The sequence below is a fragment of the Notechis scutatus genome, chromosome 1, assembly GCF_049901735.1.
Source record: "Notechis scutatus isolate UNSWTSFEM ecotype Mainland chromosome 1, rNotScu1.2, whole genome shotgun sequence".
Taxonomy (NCBI): Eukaryota; Metazoa; Chordata; class Lepidosauria; order Squamata; family Elapidae; genus Notechis; species Notechis scutatus.
In genome coordinates, this window is record NC_142009.1 from 195,733,290 (window position 1) to 195,757,971 (window position 24,682).

General features: G+C 39.2%; 2 protein-coding genes across 8 annotated transcripts in view; one reads left to right on the top strand and one right to left on the bottom strand.

Annotated features, from left to right (window-relative positions):
* Positions 1-15,984, top strand: part of DPP4 (dipeptidyl peptidase 4) — a 76,885-nt gene extending 60,901 nt beyond the window's left edge. The window contains exons 23-26 of the mRNA XM_026674536.2: positions 2,610-2,674; positions 10,804-10,876; positions 11,078-11,151; positions 14,103-15,984. Of these exons, the coding sequence (XP_026530321.1) occupies positions 2,610-2,674; positions 10,804-10,876; positions 11,078-11,151; positions 14,103-14,201 (311 nt within the window). The 3' untranslated portion in view covers positions 14,202-15,984. The remainder of the gene's footprint in view (positions 1-2,609; positions 2,675-10,803; positions 10,877-11,077; positions 11,152-14,102) is intronic.
* A 2,977-nt stretch (positions 15,985-18,961) lies between these two features.
* SLC4A10 (solute carrier family 4 member 10) overlaps positions 18,962-24,682 on the bottom strand; it is a 177,004-nt gene continuing 171,283 nt past the window's right edge. For all 7 annotated transcript variants that reach the window (XM_087949855.1, XM_087949852.1, XM_087949851.1 and 4 more), the window contains one exon: positions 18,962-22,323. In XM_087949855.1, coding sequence (XP_087805981.1) covers positions 22,257-22,323 — 67 coding nt within the window. In that variant the 3' untranslated portion in view covers positions 18,962-22,256. The remainder of the gene's footprint in view (positions 22,324-24,682) is intronic.

Below are 24,682 nucleotides of genomic sequence, written 5' to 3' on the forward strand. Positions count from 1 at the left end.
CTGCTATCAACTTCCTTTATGACAATGAGCTCTGGAAAGAAGGGTCATAATTTTAATCATTTATTACAATATTTACCAATTAAATGACATTGCTCATTGCCTCTTATGTATACTAAAGTATCATCAAATGCTTATTATTAGTTTGCTCAATGTTCCAAAAACTCCCAAAAGGAAAATTTGAATGTTAAAGCTGTATATTTTTGCCTTACATTTTGATTCTAATTATGAGTTTATTGGGTAAACTTTGTGATGGCTTCTTGAGTTGCTGCTTTTCATTGAGAAAACATGATTTGGCTAAATTTTCTGGAAGTCAGAAAGGATGACATTTGTGTAATTAAGCCCCTCTTTTCATGTTTTCCTTTTAAATATCAGTGCTTACTTCTTCTGTCCTACCTTCAATGGTTAAATTTTACCATTTGTTTTTTAAAAAAATAATTACGTATTAGAATATACATAATTATTCATAGATTGCTCTCATTGCAAATGAGTATGCTATCTGCAGACAAATCAGAGTTTTATTCTATATTTTGAAATGTTACAGAAATCTGATTATCAAGAGGCAACACTGTATGACATGCCTATATAGGGAGCAATCTCTTTTAAATGATTTCCAGTATGCCAACTGCAGAGTGTTGGAGTATTTATTTTTAAGTCATCTCTATCCCTCCTTTCATCAAGGAGCTCAAGGCAACAAATATGGTCCGCCTTCCACTTTTCCTTTGCTGGAAGTCTGCAAAGTGGCTAGATATTTGAAATAGTGTCATGCCTCCTAATTTATCAGGACTTTCTCCACCTCCTTAGTGGGACATTTGCGTATTTTCTTGCTCTGGAGAAAAGAAAATCTCCTCCTTATTATTTGGTAGGCTTGCTTCTACAGATGGAAGCATAAAGTTGGATCCCACCTAGTGAGTAGTACAGACTCTACCAAGGTCCTATATGCTGAATCAGAATTTAAACCTGGTCACACACTTATCTGGGGTTTCCCAAACTGTGAGGTGTACCTTCTTTGGGCAGGTGCAGATAAGAGTCCAGGAGAAGTGTGGAAAACCCTTTGGTTAATAAATCCACATTTCCCAAAGTTTCATTGTATTGCTTTTTTTTGTTCAGTTGTGTTCGTTTTAGTGTTTGAATTTTTAGGCCAGATGTGTACATTAAGGTTACAATAAAGGGAGTTATAGCAAAAAGTTTGGGAACCCCTTGTCTAAGACCTTAACTACCGTATTTGCCGGCGTATAAGACGACCCGGCGTATAAGACGACCCCCCACCACCACCGGAAACGCCCTCCAGAAATCCCCGGGGCTGCAGCGGCAGGGCAGAGTTCCAGGGGCCGTGGGAAGAGCAGGAAGGCTGCAGCCTCGGGCGAGGAGCGGGAAGGTTCCGCCCGGCGGCCGGGCGGGCTGCTTAAACTTTGCTCGGGCGGCACTTTAAAAGCCTGCTCCCAGCACCGAGCAACTTCGCAGCAACTTTCGGCTTCCTTTAACTCGCGGCGCCGCACCTGGCCCCGAGCCGCGCAGCAGAGGGAAGCCCGGCGAGCCGCGCGGAGCCGTGCCGGCGTAGCAACTCCTGACTCAGGGGCCTCCGGGAGGGGAGGGGAAGGAGGAGAAGGGGGGAAGGGGGGGCGATTCCCAAAAAATCTTGTGCTGACCCGCCCGTCTGTCAAATTTTAAAAGTCAATGCGGCCCCCGAGCCAAAAAGTTTGCCCACCCCTGTCCTATATGCTGAATCAGAATTTAAACCTGGTCACACACTTATCTGGGGTTTCCCAAACTGTGAGGTGTACCTTCTTTGGGCAGGTGCAGATAGAGTCCAGGAGAAGTGTGGAAAACCCTTTGGTTAATAAATCCACATTTCCCAAAGTTTCATTGTATTGCTTTTTTTGTTCAGTTGTGTTCGTTTTAGTGTTTGAATTTTTAGGCCAGATGTGTACATTAAGGTTACAATAAAGGGAGTTATAGCAAAAAGTTTGGGAACCCCTTGTCTAAGACCTTAACTACAACTTTAAACTAGAATTGGGTAAGGTCCAGTTATTGTCAATTACAGGTTTGGGGAGATTGAGGAAATGATCTAGTTTTTTATGGTTATGAATGAGGGTATCCAAGGGAACGTCCAAAAACTTCATAGCCACATGACACAGAATCTCTTTGTTTGAGAATTATTTTTTTAAATGCTTAAAATGAAGTAAACAAACAATATGCTAAAGGGGGGGATCAAGAAATAATCAATGGTTTATTTTGATGGTTTGATGACCCTAAAAGAAATAGCCCTGCTTTGATAGCATCCTTAGTTTATTGCAATTCATCCAGAGAAACAGACTTAATAAAACTTCCATTTTCTTTCCAGTTGATGAGAGAATAATATTACTTTGGCATAAGGTTGCTGAGAATAATTAATAATGCTGTTGCTATGGACAACTGCATACTGAATATTTTAAAATGTGATTATCTCCAGTGCCTATTATTAAGAAAACAGTAAATTTTGGGGGAAACTTAGCACAATAAAGCACTCACTATATTGGTAAATAGATGCCAATGAACACCAGAGTTAAATAAGCAAGCATAGTCTTCTGATATTGCATAATGCCTTCTTTATGTGCTCCCCTCCATCCTAGATTCTATATATACTGAACGCTACATGGGTTTGCCTGAAAAAAATGATAACCTGTATTTCTATGAGGTAAGAAAATGTCTTTCACTTTTTACTGTACAAAAATAAAACAACAACGCAAGCTGAATCTCACTGAACCTGACTTCCACACACATACTTCTTTCTTCCCTGCACTTTTACAATCAACTTTGGCTCACACTTACACACACCAAGTCCAAAGAATATGTGGGGAAGATGAGAAGCAAGCTGTGGTAGCAGTTGCCCCCCCGCCTTCCTTACTTATAGAGAAGTGGTTATATGGTAATTTATCAAGGATATCAGAAGCAATAGTTATTCTAGGTGAAGAATATTCTAACAGTTTCTGTTGAGTGTTGCTAATATATTCCAGATATTTCCAAAATTATTTACAGTGTTTTGCTATACTGTAGAGGTTAGGTGACTGCATTTGTTTGGAATATGGATTCCATCTGTTCTCTATTACAATATAAATATTTATAAATAACTTTTGCAAAACTGTTTTTTTTATTAGGGAAATTCAATTTGGTATGCTATTTGATATAGCCTTGTATAGAGATTTGGGTTCTGTAGACACTCTACCATCTCTACGTTGCAATAATCTAGGCAACCATTTAGTGTAATCTGAATACTAATTACAACCCAGAGAAACCATTTAACATTGCATCACTTGGCACATTTATACAAAAATGTGGTTTCATGGATCTGACCAGACACTTATGAAACTATCTTTTCCTTCCCTCTTTCTTAATCTGCAGCATTTTTTCACTAAAACAGATTTAGGCAGTGAATTTGTTCTTTGACTTTTGCAGTTTGCACTGCAATTGAAATGGTGGCATAGTCTCCAGGAGCAGTGAGGTATTAGCCCAAGATATATCTCTGTTAACCTTGCTCTTAAACAAGCATATCTTCTATTATATCTGCTATTGCAGCGTCTTTACATGCCAGTGCATATCTATACATTTTGTGCTCAAGTCTGTTGTGTACATAATGTTTCTGTTTCTTCAGTATCATGTTTATGATGCCTTTGCTCCAAAAAGAACTTTATAGTAAATTATGATTCTAAGTATACTGTTTTTATTTTTCCATTACATCATAATAAAAATTCATGCGCTCTGACAAATCCACAGTGTTTGAACACCTGTTGAAGTGTGCAGAAACTAAGCAGAAAGGAATGGAATGCATGTACATATTGAGGGTATATATCTGATAAGGAGATCTAAAATGGGTGGGAGATATCTTGTATTGAAATAGAAGTAGATATGGAACTGAATTAACACACTGAGCACATTAGTCACAAAACCCACTGTGGGCAAAGGGAGAAAAAAATTGCTAAGTTGTCCTATCTCTACTCTTCAAGTTGCTACTTGATGAAGTAGCAGCCATGTAACAAATGCTGCTACTGGGCATCTGCTGTACAGAGAAGAGTGAATTATGGAGAAAAAAGTCTATGTTTCTAATAAATAAAAGCCATAATCATAAGAGCTTGAAGACCAGATAATTTGTTTTTACACCTAAAAACCTAAGATGGGCAAGCCATACAAATCTTTTAAATAAATAAATCTGGATTTCTGAAATTTGAAAAATTTGGTGTGGTGATTAACGTCCTGAACTAGAAACTCGTGAGTTCTACTTTAGCACAAAGCCAGCTGGAGACCTTGGGCTAGTGACTTTAGCCCTAGGACGGCAGTCCTGGCAAAAAAAAAAAAAAAAACCTTGCCAAGGAAAGTTCAGAGGCTTTGGGTCACCAGGAGTCAAAAATTGACTCAAAGATACACTCTACAATCAAATCCCAACCCTTAAAAACCCAAGTTGGGCAACTGTACAAATCTATTAAATAAATTAACCTGGAGTTCTGCAGATTCACCTATTCAGGTCCCAATTTCCATCACTGCTGAAACCTAGAAGAGGGCACTCCCATTCATTCACTCCAGGCTACCTCACAAAATATTTAGGACAGAATGGGGTCATCTCAGGTGGCCTGGATCTTGTTTGTGGGTAGGTCCAAATGAGTTAGTCGGTTTTGCCCTTGAGATCTACACATCCTAGATAGGAAATAAAACTGCCACTATTGTGCAGGAAGCATGGTGGCCTAGCAGTTAAGATGCTGGACTTGTCAACTGGAAAGTTGGCCTTTTGAGCCCAAGAACCACATGACAGGGGGAGCTCCCATTCCTGCCCCAGCTCCTGCCCAACTAGCAGTTCAAAGGCATGGAACTGGGAGTCCCAAAGGTGCTTTTTTCAAGAGGCAACTGGACTTTCTTGTTTCACTTCTCATCCAAGAAGCTTCTTCAGTTCTGACTGGATGGTCGGGGATGGAAGGATTTATACTCCTTGCAGACAGTTGGTCATTTGCACTCTTTTTTAGAGAATCGTTGAGGCCACTTGGAGGTTTATCTGTGTCCTCAGGGTCACCTGAGTAGTGCAAATGGGTGTGGAGCCTTGTTGACTACATGATGTTTTCTGCCCTGTGTCCCTTCATTGTTGAACACAGGCACAGGCTGTTGGGGCTGAGTCTGTGTTGTCTGCATCTCAAACTGAAGCACAAATGGTTCCTGTAGTTTTCAATTTTTCTGGAAATCCATACATACTCCTACACGATTCGAGGGTATTCACCCCAAAGCACACAGCTAAAAGTCCGTGGAGATTCTCGGTCATTCAGGTCATGGTTGTCTCAAAGGTGCTTTTTCAGGAGGCAACTGAACTTTCTTGTCCAACCCCCCCAAAGTCCAGTTGCATCCTGAAAAAGCACCTTTGAGACAACCATGACCTGAATGACCGAGAATCTCCATGGACATGGAACTGGGAGTAGATAAATAGGTACTACTTTGGTGGGAAGGTAACAATATTCTGTGTGCCTCATGCTGGCCACATGACCACGGAAATGTCTTCAGACAAAGCTGGCTCCTTTAGCTACAAAATGGAGATGGAGCTCCACCCCCTACAGGCAAATACCACTGGACAGGGGAAAGCTTTAACTTTTTATAAAAGTCACTATAGAATTCTTTAATCTGACTACTCTTGACTACACCTCTCTGGCTACCACCCCTCAGAAATAGTACTACAAGTTCTACAAGCTAAAAAAAAGGCAAAGAAAAGGACATTCAAAACAACTGATGGGATGCAATTAGCGATGAAATGTATATCGTGGTGTAAAATGTGCAGCTTGTACTTGAAGGTCCTCATTTACTGTAGTCGCCTATGGTTGTCTCTAAAAAGCAAAACAAAAAGCTTGGTGTGAAGATGAGAAAGAAAAAAACATGATGGGTGAAGTGTTGAAAGTCATGCATAATGTAAAAAAATTGAACAGTCTTCCCTCCCCCCCCCCCTTAGAAGGATTAGAATCATGGCATGAAAGAACACGTGGAAAAATTTGGGACTAGAAAAAGAAAGAACTTGTTTACACATTCATAATTAATTGTCGGAACTCCCTGCCCTCAGTGGTGCTGTTCCCTGTTATTTATTATTTTTTTGAAATGGCTTTAAAAGCTACCTCCTGAATTATAGATAGGCTACTTTTAAATAGGGATCAAATGTAGGCAGCAGCTATTAGCTCCATGCCCTCTTTGTGACTTTCCTTCAAGCAGTTGAGTCAAAGGTCGTTGTGAGGTACATTTGGCCTGGTCCTGTCCAGGAGGGTTCTTCCATTGTTTTGATCAAGTTATGAAAGAAATTGTTACAGTCCCTGGGGTAAAACTCTGGAGTCACAGTTTGGCCATTTGGTGACTTACTGCCCTTCTTTCAAGCGCTATGAGAGATTTAAACTTTAAAAAGTTGTCTGGGTTTTCAGTAAAGCTTTCTAATTTAAGTCCAACTAGTTATGAAATCTTTATTCTACCCTACCCATCCGTGCTTGCTATATTTGGGGAAGAAGGTTGCTTGCTGAATAACTTTGGGTTCTGATAAGTCGCTTTGTCGAGTAGCAGATCCACAAAGCCCTTATGGAATTGGAAGTCTCTTAACTTTCTACAGATTGAAATGTTAGTGCTCTGGGTGCACTATGTCACTCTGCAGCTTCACAGCACAGATGGCTCCAGAGGACCGTGTAATCTTTCTTTTTGCCAGAAGCCGACTTCTCTTGGCACGGCATTCGTTGCTGGCAGTGTCCACGTTGAAACTGCCAGTACCCAAAAGCTAAAGGTTTCCAGTGTGTTACTCAGAGGATTAAATTGGAGAATTTGAAAGTTAGAGAGAGATGGAGATACGGAAGAGACTTATTGCAAATCCCCTTAGGGAAGAACTGTTTAATTCAGTTCATGTTATAAGTAGCAAGGAATGAAAATCTTCTTGGTTTAAGGTATTATTTGGAGTAGATTTCTCCCCTTTAAGTGGCCCAAGTTTTCTTTTTATCGTGGAACAATGAATTGCACAGTTTTCACCCCTTCTTGACTACAAAAAACATAAAAAACCCTCCTCAGAATATCCTCACTTTCAATGATCCTGATATTTCCCCTTCCTTCCTTCCACCAAAAATCCTCCTAAAGGCAGTCAGCTCAGTGTAGAATCTACAGAATCAACTGTAACAGTGCCAGAGGTTCATTAATTCATTTTTTATGGTACAAAAACCTTCCTAGGATAGATAATTGTATAGGCAGAATTTACAGAATTCTGTCTTGTTTTCTCCAAGTTGAGAAGTACATTCCCTATGTTGCTATTAAATGGATGGTCACGTACTTGATTGCCCTTCCAAAAATTCCTACTTATTTTCTCAAGGAAATAAAACCATGCTGGCTGGAATTCACACCCCCAATCGTTGTGAATATTAAGGCTGCAGGCAAGCTGTCCTGGAGCCTAGGCATTTCACAGTGGTGTGTAATACTGACCCACCATTTAAGAATTCTGATTTTGTGAGACCCAGTTTAAATCAGAACCTACAGCGTCTGTCTTCCCATGGCAAGTGATTTCTGTTCAAAGGCTGATCATACCAATTGGGGCATCAACATCACACATTACCCGCAACTATCATTGAGGATGCAACACACTGGTGTCTATTTTACCCAAGCATGTACTTCCGTTCAGGGAATTGCCCAGTCGCTGAACATGTGAACATTCAAAGGGATTCATTGTGACCAGAGATTGTGAGGTGGCTTTGGTGCTACAATCAGCCCGACTATCGCATTGGACTGAGGCCTTGCCTTTAAATATCCTCCCTTGATATGGCCGTCATCAGGTGATGAAGGTGTGTGAAGCATCCCCAGGTCAGAGCCCTGTGCCTTGTTCAATATTGCAGAATGTTGTACTGTGGTGTTCAGCACTGGAACAAGTGTTGTAAAATAGAACAAGGTGGAGACCTGGATGCATTAAGCCTAGTAAGAATAATGCCAAGTGTATGGTGGACAAGTCGCTCCACAAGTGTCTCCGGATTGCAAACTAGAAGAGATTTTAAGCCAGAGAGAGAGAGGTGAGCCCTAAAACTGAACAGTTCCCCCAAAGGAAGATCAAGAGAAGGCCTGAAAGAAACCAGACTGACATGTGCAAGGGAGGGGGGAGGGCTGAATTGATGACTTGAGGGGTGGGAATGAAGGGTGATGCAGATAGTAGCTGTCATGTGCTGCCAGAAGACCATGCACTGGAGGGGGGGGGGAGACTGTTAAACTTGTGAAAGAGGTTGTTTTGCAGATCTCTCTGAATTTGATATGCTGTTGGCAAGTATTCGAAGCAGTCATAGATTTGGCAATCTTCTCTTAGCAGATTTGAAATGTTCATTCCTCAAGAACTGCTGCATCATTAGGTTATGCAAAACAGGGTACAATTTTGTAAATATGCCATCTTGTACTGGTATGACATTTATTCTATTATCCAAGAAATATGCCAAAGGGAGAGAGACCTTCAGATTCCAGCCAAATATTAACTTGTTTATTGAGTGGTGGTAAAATGTTGACTGCTGTTTGATCTTTTCACAAAGCGAGCACTCCTTGCTGTGGCCTTAGTGTTAAAGGGCATTTTTACCGCTGGACTGACATGAAAAGACACAGGTTGCCTTGCCTTGGCTGAAAAAGCTCCCTGAAGCCTATTTCTTGGCTGTATGGGTGAGAGCCCTGAGGCAGATTCTCCCTTGTAAAGATTCATTCGATATGAATTAGGCAAATATGGCTTAATAAAGAGCAGTTGAGGATGGTTTGTTTTTATTTTATTTATTTATTTGTCAAGTGATTATAACATAATATGTATAAGTATAAACATAGTTATGAATACATGAAATGGATACATATAAGAAAAATAAAAAGAAACAATAGGAAAAGGGACGGTAGGCACGTTGGTGCACTTATGGACGCCCCCTACAGACCACTTAGGAAAGGGGTGAGGTCAATAGTAGACAGTCTAAGGTTAAAGTTTTTGGGGTTTGGGGAAGAAACTACAGAGTCGGGTAGAGTATTCCAGACATTGACCACTCTGTTGCTGAAGTCGTATTTCCTGCAATCGAGTTTGGTGTGGTTTACCTTGAGTTTGTATCTATTGTGTGCTCTTGTATTGTTATGGTTGAAGCTGAAGTATTCATTGACAGGTAGGACATTGCAATGTATGATTTTATATACTATACATAGATCGGACCAAAGGCGGTGTAGTTCTAGGTTTTCTAGGTCTAGAATTTCAAGTCTGATGGCATTTCTCAACTGTGTTAATATCAGATACGTAATGCAGGTTCTGGACTGATGAGCTGTATTCAAGTATTGGTCTAGCAAATGTTTTGTATGCTCTAGTTAGTTGTGTGATATTACCAGAGAAAAGGCTACGTAGGATTAGGTTAACAACTCTTAATGTCTTTTTGGCTATGTACTTGCAGTGGACTCTAGCACTTAGATCATTAGAGATGAGTACTCCAAGGTCCTTGACAGAGTTTGGATCATCAACAAATGGTGATTCCATTTTTGTCTGGTCTTAATTCTTGGCAATAAGTTATATTCAAAACTTATTTCCCCTCCGCCCATTGTTCACAGCCAACAAATTGAACCATTGAAGGGTGAAAAAAAATCAGGTCTGTTTTCCTGGAGAACGAAGAGCTATCAAAATAGAGCATAGGTTATCTCTTTCTTGATTGTCACTGGACTCCACATAGAGCATCCATGCTGAGCACTGCAAGTCCCAAAGAGGAGCCATGGAGAACCACAGGGAAATGCAGTGTTCAACTTTCTGCAGTGTCATACTTTAGTTTTACACATCTACTCGCTGCATGTGGGAAGCTGAGTTGTTTTCCTGCTGAAAAGCAGCAAGTTGTGGTTACCTTGATGGCACTAATCACAAAAGGGGAGCAACAGACATGGAGTTATTTCTGTTTATTCCCCTAAGCTAGAAGCCTGTGCTGTCAACACAAGGTTGGCAAGTGGGATGTGAGCTTTCACAAACACATGCACACACAGCTTTGCAGGGTCGAACACAATGGCTGCCGCTGATCCGTGGGCACGGTATATATGTGCGAGATAAATTTTAAAATTTACAGAACATTTTTATACAGATTGCTTTAACAGGTACTAAGACTCTGGATGATTAGTAGCATACATATCAGAGAGCTCTTTTTACCAATGAGTATCAGTGGGGAAGTAATTTCCCATAAGTTATGTTTTGGTTCATTCAATGTGTTACTCCCACTTATTTAGATTCATGTTTTGCAATTTATCTTCAGAGCACGAGCAGCAGTGGCTTTTATGCAATCCTTTAGTTATCCAGAAATGTTCGGTACTTGTCCAGCCATTTAGATAAATGAAGAAGTTATATTTTTCCATTAAGACCCTGGTGCAGTAATTAGAACATCAGTTTTGCAAGTTAAAAAGCTTATGTCTGTAAACTTCCCTAAGTGAACCCACAACCATTCCATTTCTGTTCTCAGAAAATAAAATAAGATTCAGAAGTGTCATTTTTCCATCAGAGTTCTGCCTTTGGATATTGGTGATGAGAGTCGAACCTTTCATTTTCATTGCTGGTGCAGAATTTTGGATCTTAGTGAACGGTCCTCAGCAGCCCTTTAGGGAGAAGAGGTGCATCGGTTGCCTTCTGAAGTCAACTTAAGGGCATCTTCATGACAGGTGCAGAGAGGTTTTCACATTTATGAATGCTGTATGAATAGCAAGGTCATACAGAGAGACACTTTATTTTTCTTTTGAATTAAAATAGCAGTTTGTTACATTAATGTGTATTTGAGTCACTCACACGGAGGATTATATTGTTTGTTTGCATTTACATTTTAGAACTCTACAGTTATGGCCAGAGCAGAAAACTTCCAAATGGTTGACTATCTCCTGATCCATGGAACAGCAGATGGTAAGCAGAGTTAGATCTTACTGGTCATACATCTACTAGTAACAAAACAACCCACCCAAAAAAGCAACTGGCCTTGAGGACTTGCTTGTTCACATCTTGGTAAATCTCTAATAAAGCTCTGTGATGAGTTCTCCCTTCGTTCTTTCCATCTAAGTAACAGTCTGCTTTTATTGTGACCGTTTGTCTGTTCTTACTTCCCAGATAACGTTCATTTTCAACAAGCAGCCCAGATTTCAAAAGCTCTGGTTGACGCACAGGTGGATTTCCAAGCAATGGTATGTGAAGGGATTCATCGAAACTTAGCATACATGTTGGTTTGCTTTCTCAGTGAAGAAATGAATAGAGGTAGCCCTCAACTTACAACTTTACTTGAGCCTGCCCATTATAAGTCCTGATGGTCATAAAGCAGATTATAAGTCCCATGACGACTTGATTTTATGACCTTTTTTACAGTGGTCATTAAGTGAATCACCATGATCATTAAGCCAACATTGCAGTTGTTAAGCGAACCCATGGTTTGTTATGGGGCATTATTGCTGAAAACCAGGAATAAATGCCAGTTTTTGGCAAAAACATCGTAAATTGCAGTCACATAATTGCGCTGCAAATGACCATAAATGTGGACCGGTTCTCAAGCACCCAAAATGCAGTCATGTGACTGCAGGTGACCATTGTAACTTTGGAACCAGGTCATAATTCCGTATGGGGGTGTGTGTCCGTTTGACTTTGAATGGTCACTAAGCAACTGGCCATAAGTCAAGGATTATCTGTATAAGAGGAGGAGGCTAAGTTCGTAAAAGGAGATATGCACATCATACAAAATATGACATTGTAAGAAAAAGATGCATGCACACTTCCTTTAAAGTGAAGAGTTGGCTTCATTTGCTCCAATTATGTGCAGCAGCAGCATCAATAATATATTTCTGAGCATTTGGGAAGGGAAAAGATACAAGGTAGCTAGCAAAGCGTTTCCCACCCCACTTTTTAAGCAGCACTGATTTAGTTTTCCTGCTACTGAGAGGTACTAACTAAGGTAAGGGTGGGGGGACTTGAGAATATACGATGGATACATTCACCAAGAAGAAACTTACCCATCCTCAGAATGGGTTCAATAATGAGCATGATCAATGTATAGAACACTCATTTATCAGAAAGTAAGTTAGTTCCTCAGGATGTTTGTAAGTTAGTTCCTCAGGATGTTTATCCCAGTAGAATTTGGGGGGGAGGGGATATACTCTTCTAAATAACTACAGCCCTAGAAAATATAGCTACTTGATTTATTTTTCTTTCAAATGCCCTTTCAAGAGAAACCAGGCGGAATAGAGAGCTTGTGAAGCACTGTGGAATGTAGGGCACATTGGTACTTGGTGATTGTGGGTGCTGCACGCACACAAAGGGCTTGCTGATGAGAACAACTAAACTGTTGCTATGGTTACGCAAATCCCATCTCCTCCCAAATGTTCTTACCTATCATTGAAAGTTGCAGATGTCAGGCATCAAGGAAGGATACGTAGTGATTCTTCTTAAGAAGATTTATTTATCGATCCATGCTTATAGGCAGAATCTTGCCAAGCTAAAGCAGTCTGCTCTCTATCCAAGCCTATGCTCAGAAAGCCATGAGAGAGAGGGTGTCTTCATCTTCTTTCTCACACCCAAAATATCTGAAATGAGTTGTCTCTACTCCTCTGAAATGCACCCCTCCTTCCTTGGAATCCAACCCACCAATGTTCCATTACACAAGAGAGGAATATATCCATAAAAGTGGATGAGGGATATTTGGCCAGGGCTTCAGTTAGATTCTGGCATAGTTGTGCTAATACTATCTACACCATAGTAGTGTTATCTGTAAGAGTGCTCTCAGGTATTGTTCCAGTCCTAATTGGAGTTTAACACTAACCCAACGCCCACAGCATGTGTGTATTACCAGCTCTCAGCTTTTCTACAAAGAATGTGTATATTCTCTCAAATTTCTTTCTGGTCTAATCTAGGGTGAGCAGATCTGGGCTACAAAAATCTGTAGCAAAGAAACATGGAATCTTTAGTAATTGACTGCCATTTAGCAATAGCAATAGCACTTAGACTTATATACCACTTTATAGTGCTTTACAGCCCTCTCTAGTTAGCCTATTGCCCCTATCAATTTGGGTCCTTGTTTTACTCACCTCGGAAGGATGGAAGGCTGAGTCAACCTTGAGACTGGTGGGATTTGAACTGCCAAATTGTAGGCAGCTGGCTGCAGAAGTAGCCTGCAGTACTGCACTCTAACCACTGCGCCACAGAGGCTCCTTATTTGGAGGTCTTAGCTCAGATCTGCTCCCCCCTATCCGAGTGAGTAATGCAAACATGCTAGTTCATAGCACCCGAAAAAAGGTGTAGTGTAGCACAAGAGCCTCTTTGTATAGCACCGCCTCTGGCATAAATAGTGCATGGACCTGTTGAGGTGGGCAGCCTCACCCACTTCTAGCTTCCCTCATCCCAATAGGACACTTCTAAAACTAGGCTCAGTTCCCCAGCTCAAAATAGTGATGATTAGTTGTAGTTTCTTTTTGCTCTGGATGCTACGCTTAGGGCAGGAATTACATTTTGAGGATTCATTTGGCCAAGGTAAACTAAAAGATCTGTGTCCATAACTTATATATGGCAACAGTGGGTTTCCAGCATGGAGAAGATTTCAGTCAGTTCTCAGGCAGTGGTTTTATGGTATGTAGTATCTGGAAGAAAAGCCTCTCTAACCCCCTTCCCTTTCAGAAGGAAACAGTCAGAACACAGTATTTTCTTTCCCTCTTTTCCTACCCCACCCTCAAGACACCCATCTTGTCTTCTGCCCTTTTTAGTATGCATAAATATTAGATGTTGACCATTATCATGATTATCATATGTTGACCCCTTGATTTCAATGGAACTTTTTATCTGTGAAATTTACAAAACGTGAAACGATCCATAGTTGAAGGAATCCCGTTAATTTTTACTGCAAATTAAAATTGAGATTTACCATTTTTAGCCTGTAACCAACAAACAAACAGAATCAACTTTCTTCAGATGTTTTCACTACGTTCTGGTTTCAGTGGCATAAAAAGCGCTGTTTTTTTTGTATGTTTGATCATCCCAAGTAATAGACTGTGTTATTTGCTCTGATACAAAGCAAAAGGCGTTCTGAATTCTTGCAGTGTTCCGGTTTAGTGACAGGGGCTACTTATAATCAATATTTTTCTTTTTCTTTTTTCAGTGGTATACAGATAAAGATCATGGAATCGAAGGACATGCCCACAGCCATATTTACCATCACATGAGTCATTTTATCAAACGTTGTTTTAAATTGCCATAAAGTTGGGAGTGCCTTATCTATGCGAAACTGGTCAACTTCTGAAGTTTTAAGAGCACTTTTCTCGTAAATTGTCCCATATTTCATTGGATGACACAGTCAATTTAATTTGTGCGGACACTTGAATGAAGAAAACATGATCCACTGAGCACAAGCCAAAGAACTGCAGAGCTCCCTTGTTCCTGCAGGAGCTGCTCCAATCCTTTTTTTTTTTTTTTCCCCTCAAGGACTATTTTTGCATAATAGTGTTTTTAAAATGTTTTCTTGCAGTAAGCCACCATTGCCTTGGGTGCAGAAATCTGCCTTCATCATTTCTATATGGAACTGTTGTTCTTTTGAAACAAGGATTAATCCATAATCCTCATGAGATGTTCATTACAAACTAGGGAAAACATACTTTAATTTCTGCTTGAGTTCTCTCTGTATTGATTTTAGGTGAAAAGTTAGCATTTCGACAAGTACCAGTTTTACATATGTTTCTTTACGTAAACTTGTATGGCAGCTCTCTACAAATATGTGGATTTCTACCAAAATAAACAGTAGCTGATATAGGGAAATCAATCTGTGATGGGAGAGCTTTGCAAGTAGCTTCTTGCTTAAACAGAGAGGGAAGATCATCCTGCCCTAGAAGCTGCCAACTTCTTTAAAGTCAAGATGGCCGTTTTCTAGGAATATGCCTCCAAATAGGTGGAAAAGGAAAGGGAAAGGACATTAAAATGGTTTTTCTATCTTGAACATTCGGGGGGAAATTCCAGGAGACACTCTAGAACCAGCAAGTCAGACTACTTCCAGAACTGCTGCAATTGACAATAACAATGAAAATACCAGCTACTTGAATTATTCCTTTTGGGCAGTTGGGAGGCAGGGGCCAGAACCAGCTCACCAAGGGCTTCAATGAATCTGTTCCAGCGAATGATGCCAGGCTTCAACCTTGAGAATGGCAGGACACTCGGGGGGGGAAAAACAACAGGTGTTTTTTTTGTGCATCCAGCTCTAAGCAAAGTGGAGGTATGAGTGGCTACATCTGGGTGCCTCAGGGATTTTATTAAGGTTGTTGGAGCCTAGTAAGCAGCCAGTCCTCTCCCTTCTGCTTTCTATATGCTTGCTATACCAGATGATCTCACACTTCCTGCCTCTAACATATATCCAGGAAAGTGGAAAGTGCTTTTCCTGTATGATTAGCCCACACACAGGCAGCATTTCCAGTGATACTACTTGCAGTGGGTTCCAGATTGGGTGATCGTGAATGTCTAATCTGCCTGAAATGCACATTTGTAAACAATCGCTAGAAAACGCCCATGATTTCCACAGAATTGAGAATTAGGAGCTGAGATTAGATGCCTCAGGGTGAGAATTAGCACAGAAATTGGAACCAGATTGCCAATTGGAACCAGATTGCCGACATCTGAGCCATTAGATATTTAGTACCTGTATTAATCATACCTCATTTGAATTAATATCACATTTAAGACCTGTGGTACATGTTTGGTTCTCTGTATGATATAATTATATGTACCCATCATACATAGGAATCATGAAGACAGCAATAAAAGTCTAGTTCCTCTGTTATGGTGAGTAATATAATTTATGAGAATGGGATGCAAAACATGGTTTGAGAACATTTCTATGCATAAAATTCATATTGGATTAATGTAATTTGTTAACACAATCCTCTAAAAGTTCACTATGGTTTTAAAAAGGAATCTGTGGAGATTGTTAAAATAAATTGCATTGCAAATGTTGGTATTTTAACTGTAATGCAATAAAATCATTTTCTACTACCAAAGACTAAAACGTGATTGGGCCCTTATTTGTTAGCCTCAGCCGCAAATGTAGCAACAATTTTGAGTACAATCCAATGTTGGTCTTAAACTTTGGGAAATTCTCTGGCCTACATTTTTTAACATTTTCATAACAGGCATCAAGTCATAGTGTTTCAATTTAATTGATCATGATTTTATGTTATTTTAATTTGCTTTTTATTATGGTTTTATTAATTGTGCTTCCCTTCCCTTCTGAGAGTTGGAGATCATTTGGAGGGCATCCAGGTTGGGAAAAGCGGAATTAATAGGATTGTACTTTGAGTCTCTTTAATGAGTGGAAAAATTGATTTGGTGAATATTAGCAGCTTTTCATAATTGTGACAGTTCCTATTAGTATCATGTAACAAAGTTTCTTGAGTATTTTATATTCTGTAAGTCAGTGTCAAATCTTACTTCTTCTGGCATGGTGAGTTGTCAGTGACATTAGGTGTGAAGCCAAAGTAGACAAGGGAAGGGAGAGGAGAGCTATGTGGAGAACAAAAATCATTTTGTGATACATGTTATAAAGATTTTAAATTCAGCAAAGAAAGAAAATGTATTCTGATTTCTTCGAAGTGAAAGTTGTGCAGGAAGCTTGTTAAATAAAGCAGATATAAAGTGTCACAATCCTCATGTTTCTGCACCAGGAAGCAAACCTATATTGTCACTTTTCAAATACCTCCTGCTCTCTCTTACTTAAAATCTACAGATGCCTGAATTTTAAAGTAGAAACAGGAAATCATTCATGAAGTCCATCAAATACACATCGAATTTACTCCTACATAAATGGAGTTGTAAACTTGCAGTGAAAAAAAAAAGACCGGATTAGGTCCACTAAGAATAACACCATCTAATACATATGTAAGGAATTAGTCCCAATGGGTTCACATTGGCTTTTCTCAAGAGTCTACATATATGGGTATGCAGTTCTACATGCTTGTAATTGTGTAGAACAGGAGGGACAATCTTCATCCCAGGAGCCACAGCCTGCTCTGATCATGATTGCTAAACTCTGGCAGCCTAGTTTCTTGCCATTTTGTGTGGGGAACAAATGGGAATTCAAGGACATTTAACACCCCCATTCCTCTTAATGCTTGATTTAGACTTGCCTGCAACTGCACGTAGGCATCGACACATACCTATGCTGAGAAGGGGTTGATGGATAAGTGTAGGTTGCAGATGGTTGCAGACATGCTGATGTGCATACTGTCGGGCTCTGGGAATTTACTGTCGGGCTCTGGCACTCACTCGGAACCCGACACATCGCTGGGGCTGTGGGACTGATGGATGTGTGGACGACTGTCGTTTATGCTGAATTGTTGAGACAGCTAGACAGCTCCTAAATCTGAACTATATGGAGATTCAAATCCTGCATGCTGATTGATTGATTCAACTTCCTCTTGGAAGGCGGGCGGAAGGCAAGGCACATTCAAATGACATTAACATTTATAGAAGTGCTAATGCAACAACTATGCAACCATCTCTGAATGATAAATACATACATGGGGTAACAGAGAAGTCTAAACCAAGCTTTAGTCTTCCTCTCTCGTTGCTCATCCCTAATTTAGATATAATATAGACAATCTTACATTTTTTTAAAAAATCCTAGAGTGAGTTGCAAACAGAGAATTGAAAATAGGCTTTGGTGTAATTTCATATCAGTTCAAATGTGTAGAATTCATCAATGTAGTAATGGTTAATAGTACTCTATAGCAGGGATCCCCAACCTTTTCGACGCCGCGCCCGGTTCCGACATCAGCTGGGCGCCGCGGCCCGGCATACTGGCGTCAACTGGGCGCCGCCATCTTTTATGACGAAAAGGCGCTTCCGTGACGTCATCGGGCGCTGTTTGCATCATAAAGATGGCGGCGCCAGCAAGTTTCTGGTGAGCTTTTTCGGTGTAGAAATGGCTTTCACCCGGAAAAGCTCACCGAAGGGCTGGCGCCGCCATCTTTTATGACAGCGCCCGGTGAGCTTTCTACCCGGAAAAGCTCACCAGAAGCGCTTTTTTACCAAAAAAGATGGCGGCGCCCAGCAACCAGCGGCCCGGTAAGGGTTGTTCCGCTGGCCCGGTACCGGTCCGCGGGACCGGCGGTTGGGGACCCCTGCTCTATAGCAAATAAACTCTCCAACTTGAACTCGATTTCTGGTGGCTTCATAGATATATTCATATAGTTTTCTTGACAACAAGATGTAAGTAGTTTGCCGTTGTCTCCTCAATTTTTTTAAAAAAAATCTTGGTAGCCTCCCATCCAATGACCCATCTAGTATAACCTTGATTAGCTTTTTGGAGAGTAGCTAAAATCTGATAGATACTGTTAAAGCAATGAACCTCTTGGGATTGTGGCAAGGCTCAATAAAGAATGTTAATATTTGAATCCTGATCTAGAGAATTGCAGTATCTAAAGTTTGCATGTTTTCTATAAGAGAGGCCTGAGACCAGGATTAGCTAGCACCAACTCACTGTTGCAATGGTCACAGGAGAGAGTGCTGATTAGCTGTGCATGTTGGATAAATCCTTGTATAAAATCTTATTTGTCTTTGTGGAAAAGGTTAATGACAATGTACTTTGCCTGCATCACAAGCAATAAACGTAGGCATGTTAAATATAAACAGGAAGAACAGTTAGGATAAATATTTATTTCTGGATAACATTTCTTGAGTCATGAAAAAACAATACTCTATTCATGTTTACACTTAAAACATTTTAATAAATTACATCCAAGAAATTAAGCAGTTTGATCTGGAAATGGGAAATTAAAAGTTAATATGCTACTGCCAGTTGCATTTTATTCGCTTATTGTGATTTGAAAATGTTGAGATTGATACACAAAAACAGGATATCTGTTTTAAAAAAGAGCCCTCCAAAATATTGAACAGCAATACTGCAGAATAATTCAGTCCATGAATTTTTAGTGTCCAGAAAGCTGAGCAGATTGTTCTGCACATTAGCATTTAAAAAAAAAAAATTACCGGCAGTCTCTCTTCATGGACCACTCTGCATTGCATGGCTATTAAGAGACTCACTTGGAATGTTACAAGGGATCATCCAGTACACAATGACAAAGCATTTTAATCTTATGAGAGTCATACTTCTATCTAAATTTATCCATACATTTTAGTCAATGTGGTTTGTTTTTTTTCTTCGAATTTATCATTTGCATAACATGAATTTGAGGAATTTAGACAACACCGAGAGCCTGCTAATACTGGGCATCAAAAATAACTTCAGAAGCAATGCTTTTCATTACGTATATCTAATTTTTGCCTACTTTTGGCACAAAAGCAGCTGCTGTGATAATGTGTTCAAAGCACAAGGCATATGGAATTGAGTACCCTAGACTCTTACTCTGCTATCACTGACGAAAGCGTAGCCTGTGCAGATGGATGAGGCCCATTTCTCAATGCAGCCATTCCCAAGCTCCTGCAATTGAATGGATGCTGTGAATCTGACACACATGGCTCTTAAGGCTACACCTTTGTTGCCAAAGGCAAGAATACATTCTCTTCTAGCTGATGATAGAAGAGAAATGTCTACGGCAAGGCCTTGGCTCCTTAAGCTTGTTTTTTTTCCATCCGCAAGGTGGAATTGACACCACAGATTTCCTACTTGAACAGGCAAGAGAAAAAAAAAACTGAAGCTGGTGGGTGCATTTGACTACAACCATAGCAGATGTTCTACAACAAGGATGGCAAATTATGGCCCCTTTATGACTTGTGGACTTCAACTCCCAGAATTCCTGAACCAGCCATGCTCAGGAATTCTGGGAATTGAAGTCTAGACTACATAGTTCCCAACCCCTGTTCTACAGGAAAGACCAGAATCTATATTGCTGCTGCTTGGTCCCATTAAGTGGATCTAATGGGGTGGGAGGTTGTACAGAAGGAGGAAGCCTCCCATACACAAACTGTGTTTAAAAGGTATGCTAAAAAGGCCGTTTCCAAATTGTAAAAAGAACTGTGCCTTTTTTTCTGTCCTGGAAGATCCCTATTCTTTGGTCCTATGTTCCTGTCATCATGTACTGTATATGCTTTGAAGTTTATGGTCCTTTGGAGAGAAACAGGCACAAATGCTTCATCTAAAGATTTCCATTTGTTTCTTGCACAGAGCTAACTTCGTGTATGGCACCCACTCCAACATTTCAACTGAGAAGTCAGTTCAACAACTGCAATCTTTCCAGGTCCCCGATTAGCAAACAAGAATCGGGGCTAGTTCTTATCACTGATTCTGCCTCCTTACTCTCTTCTAGCTATGCCAGCCTTGCTGCTCACAGCTGTTACCATATCTGGCAGCAGAACTCAGCTGAGGATTCTTCCCATGTTAGCGGCAACTTGGAACTTGAAAAAGCCTGAATGTTGAAATCTTATAGGTATATTTTCCTGATTCTTGAAACCACTGGTGAGCTTGTAAGATCTGATCTTTTGTTAATGTCCTCCCCACAAAAAAGCTAAAAATATATAAACTTTTTCAAAAAATGTTTGATATTGCCCTTTTATTTTACTCACAACACATTCATTCTCACAGGTGCTTGGGGCATTTTTTTCCTCTTCCCATCTGCCTTCACGTAATGAGACCATTCTCTTCTACAGATCGGCCAACCAGCTAGACTGAAGAAAAAAAAACCCGCAGTCTCTCAGCCTCCTTCACGAATATGCAACCACAGGTTGCTTATGCAAATTCCAAACATGAGCAACTAATGGGTTTGGCTATGGGGAGAATCATTATGGTGAGAGTGCCCTAAGGAAATTGTGCCCAGGCACACTACTAAAACTAGGACTCCATACTTGGCATGGCTGCATTTGACCACAGCTGAAAATGGCCAAGAATGGGGAGCTGTCCAGCACATGCACATGCTTGAAATTGTTTTCTAGGATGAAAATATGTAGTTTGGTTATCATAAATATTCAAGACAATAATAATATTATATGGCTTCTACAGAAAGAGTGTGGATTCCAAATACATGAAACTATTAAGAAAGACTGAACATACATTTGTGCAGAACGGAGACCTGATCGGTAACAGCCATGTCCATAAATGTTAACACTTTTATTTCCTATTAGGAGTCTGACTTCAAACTTAATTAGCAATGGGAAATAAATGAAATTACAATCAAATCACGCCTTGGTCCCATTGGTATAAAAAAATACATGCTTGAACAATTAGCCTGAAATGAATCGGTCTTAAAAATTTAACTATGGATGGATTGTGCCTGGAAGCATGCACTTGAGGGAAAATTAGATGCAATTGCCCTATTGATTACTCTGGATCATTTTTACTGATAATTTCTGTCAAAGATTATCATCCAGAAAGTAAAATAAGAAAAAATAAGTATTATTTATCTCCACAATGCAGCTGTTGGACTTACCACTGCAACATTTAGTACAGTACAGTATAAGATACAATAGTAACAGCTTGCATTCACAACAAATATAGTACGGATAGTGCACATCGATGGATGTGGCTTTTTTTTCCCAACAAGATGAGAGAATGTTAACTATATTCTATATATCTTTATATTATATTATACTGTTTTATTTTTCCAGTTATATATAAATTTAAATATTAAATATCCAGTATTAAATCAAGGAAATTGCACAAATATAAGTCTCATCCTGTAAACCACACACCCACACATACAATCATACGCCCACACATACAAGCCATGATTTTAAACTTGGGGGGTAGGTAACTCATTAGAATGTTATCAGTTTGGAGGATTTAAAGCACTTATTGTTGAAAAATAGCTCTAAAAATGAATTTTTCTTTGTTACTTTTAGGTTTCTGAAACAATTGGCCCCAAACTATACAATTCTTCAATTGTAGGAGTATGGATTCAATAACTAAATCTTTTATTCAGATGAATAAAGATTATTTCCAGTTTTTTTTTGTTCTTGTTTTGCTTTGTTTTCTTCTGGTATGGAAAAGCTATCGAAATAAGTCACATAGGCAAATAGGAAAATATGCCCAACTCTACAGAGAGGTTGGAATGGAAACACTGGTTCACATATCCCAAGGGTTTGAACTGTGGAGACCTAAGAAGGTTTCATTGGCTAACCCGATTTTCTGCATTGCTTTGGCCAGAACCAAAGAGCAGGCAATGAACTGAAGCACATACTGCACGACTTACATTATACCAGTGCTACTGTGAGATGATGCACAAGATGTACAAGGGGGCAATCAAATCTGGAACATTAATGATTGCGGTACTCCTGCATTTCTCTCTCTTTTTTTTAAACAAACACACTGAAGAGCAAGTCACAGACAAGTCTCACGATCCACACCTTTCCCTGAGTCAGCTTTCTTCTCTCGTCGGCCTTCAGTGCTAGTTCGGGAAGAAGAGAGAAAGAAATAAGTTGAACAGTTGTATTCCCACAATGCCTCATTTTGGGGACTGAGTAAATGAAGCAGCTCGTTTCCCCCCCGGCCCCCGGCCCCCATGCTATCAGGCTATGCTCTCATGCTACACTGTTCAGTCTGGGACATAAGAACAGAAATGGGACTGCTGTTTGTGGATTATGATTACAAAGAAAACTGTCAACATCACAGATCAATAAGGAAGGAGGCAACAGAGATATTAAAAAAACTGACATACAAATCTACATGCACAAGGACAAAAAAAGGATAAAGTACATAGCATGACGGTCAAACGGCAATGAAAATGTCTCGTGCAAATAACAATTGACAAGGTATTTTATTTGCAGAAACAAGAGAACTTCATCCAATTTATTTGCATTATTATTATCATCATTTATTGTCATGACCGTTTGACAGGTGGGATCAAAAGTGTCAATCAGTCAATATGTACAGGTGCAAAATGCTTTCTATCGTTTAATAATTGAATGCAACATTAAGAAAAAATACCATATTGTTGGGAGTGGGGATGGAAAAAAAATAGATGTGCAATATTTACAACACAACATAAGCAGGAAGCCTTACTTGAAAGCTTATTCATTCTGTATTTGCACAATAAATAATATAATTCAAGCCTACTTTGAGGATATTGAATTTAGTAGCTGAAATTTGTGTTAGTTTCTCCAACTTCATCTGGACAGCTGCTGTGTAATTCCATGACACCTACTCTATCATTTGCTTCTATAAATCAAGAAATTTATAATATCATTTTCTCGTGTTCATGCATTTATTGATGCTCTGCTGAAAAGCAAACATTTATTTTACACAGCTCTTCCAGGCATGAAGATTAAATTTGTGGTCACCATCTCCTCTCATAGCGTCTCAATCATTATTTTTTTTCAACAATTTCCCAGATACATTTATTTGCCTGTTGTTCTGTTATGCCCTCTTACTAACCTTCCTTTTGTTTTTAGGAATGATTACAGTATTTTTCCATTAATTAATCTGCAAAACCTTACCAACCATATCTTAGCATTTTCTTCAGTTAGATCATCCACTTCTGCAACTTTACCAGTTTTCAACATGTTCGCCACATACAAGACTACCTTTTCCTTACTTTTTTCTTGGTATTTCTTCTTTCTTGGTATTTGTTTTAATTTCACTCTTCAGCATATCGTTATCATTCGCATACAAATCTCTAAAACACTCATTCCACCATCATTTTATCATTTTTAATTCCATTTATTCTGCTGGATATCCTTTTCACTGTAAAAGTTTTGTATTTGCATGAAAGTTGAACTTTCTTTGTTTTTTTTACTCTTCACTATCACTTGCTTTCTTTGCTACTGTTTTTCTCTCTATAGACATTGTCTAATATTTTTCACTTCTCCTTAGTTTTAGAAGTAATTGTTCTCTTATGTTCACTTTTTCTCATCCATGGCAACTTTCACTTCATTCCCCCTTCAATACTGTTTTTCATGCTATCCATTCCAGTTACTTCAGTAATACTCCATAATATAACTCTGTTTACTTTGTTCTAAATATCTTCCACATCCTTTTCCTTACATCCACATTCATTTTGGCGTGATATTGATCTAATATTTTTTTCACAGAGGATTTATACTTTCTTTTTCTAAAGTTATTCTACTTTCATTCACTCTTCAGTGAATTTCTTTCATTTCTCCTTTTGTGTGTATGTCCAGTCTTGACATTACCAATCAATGGTCTGTCCCATCTTTAAAATATTTCATCATTTTATTCTTCATGAATTATCTCAAAATTTCATAATAAACTATCAAATAAATTAGCTGTTTATATCTATTTTTATCCTTTTGTTGCATGTATTCATGAATAGACTAAAACTTAAACCACACGTTCAAAACAGATCTTTTTCTATGCAGATACTTGAAAAATAGTCATCATTGTTATTCTATTTGTATTCAAATGGTGCAATATATTTTTTTTCTGCATCACCTTGCCTTGTCTCCAACCATCCATGTGGTTTATGTCACTTAACAAAATAATTATGCTTCCCTCCATCATATCTGTTACATAATTTCCACTACATCAGAACTGAAATCAGCCAATTACCATCATTCCCTGGCATGTAATATGCTGTTATCACAATCCTAAACATTTATACAACTTCACAGCAACTAAATAATACTAATCCATACTTACTGATTTACAGTAAGTATGGTTTACATTTTATCTCTTTTACTGATTTACATTTTATCCCTTTCATTCATAATCAAATTACAGCTTAATTTTTGGCCATGTATTCATCAACTCCATTCTCCTAGATCAGTCCACCTTTATTCAATCTGTTC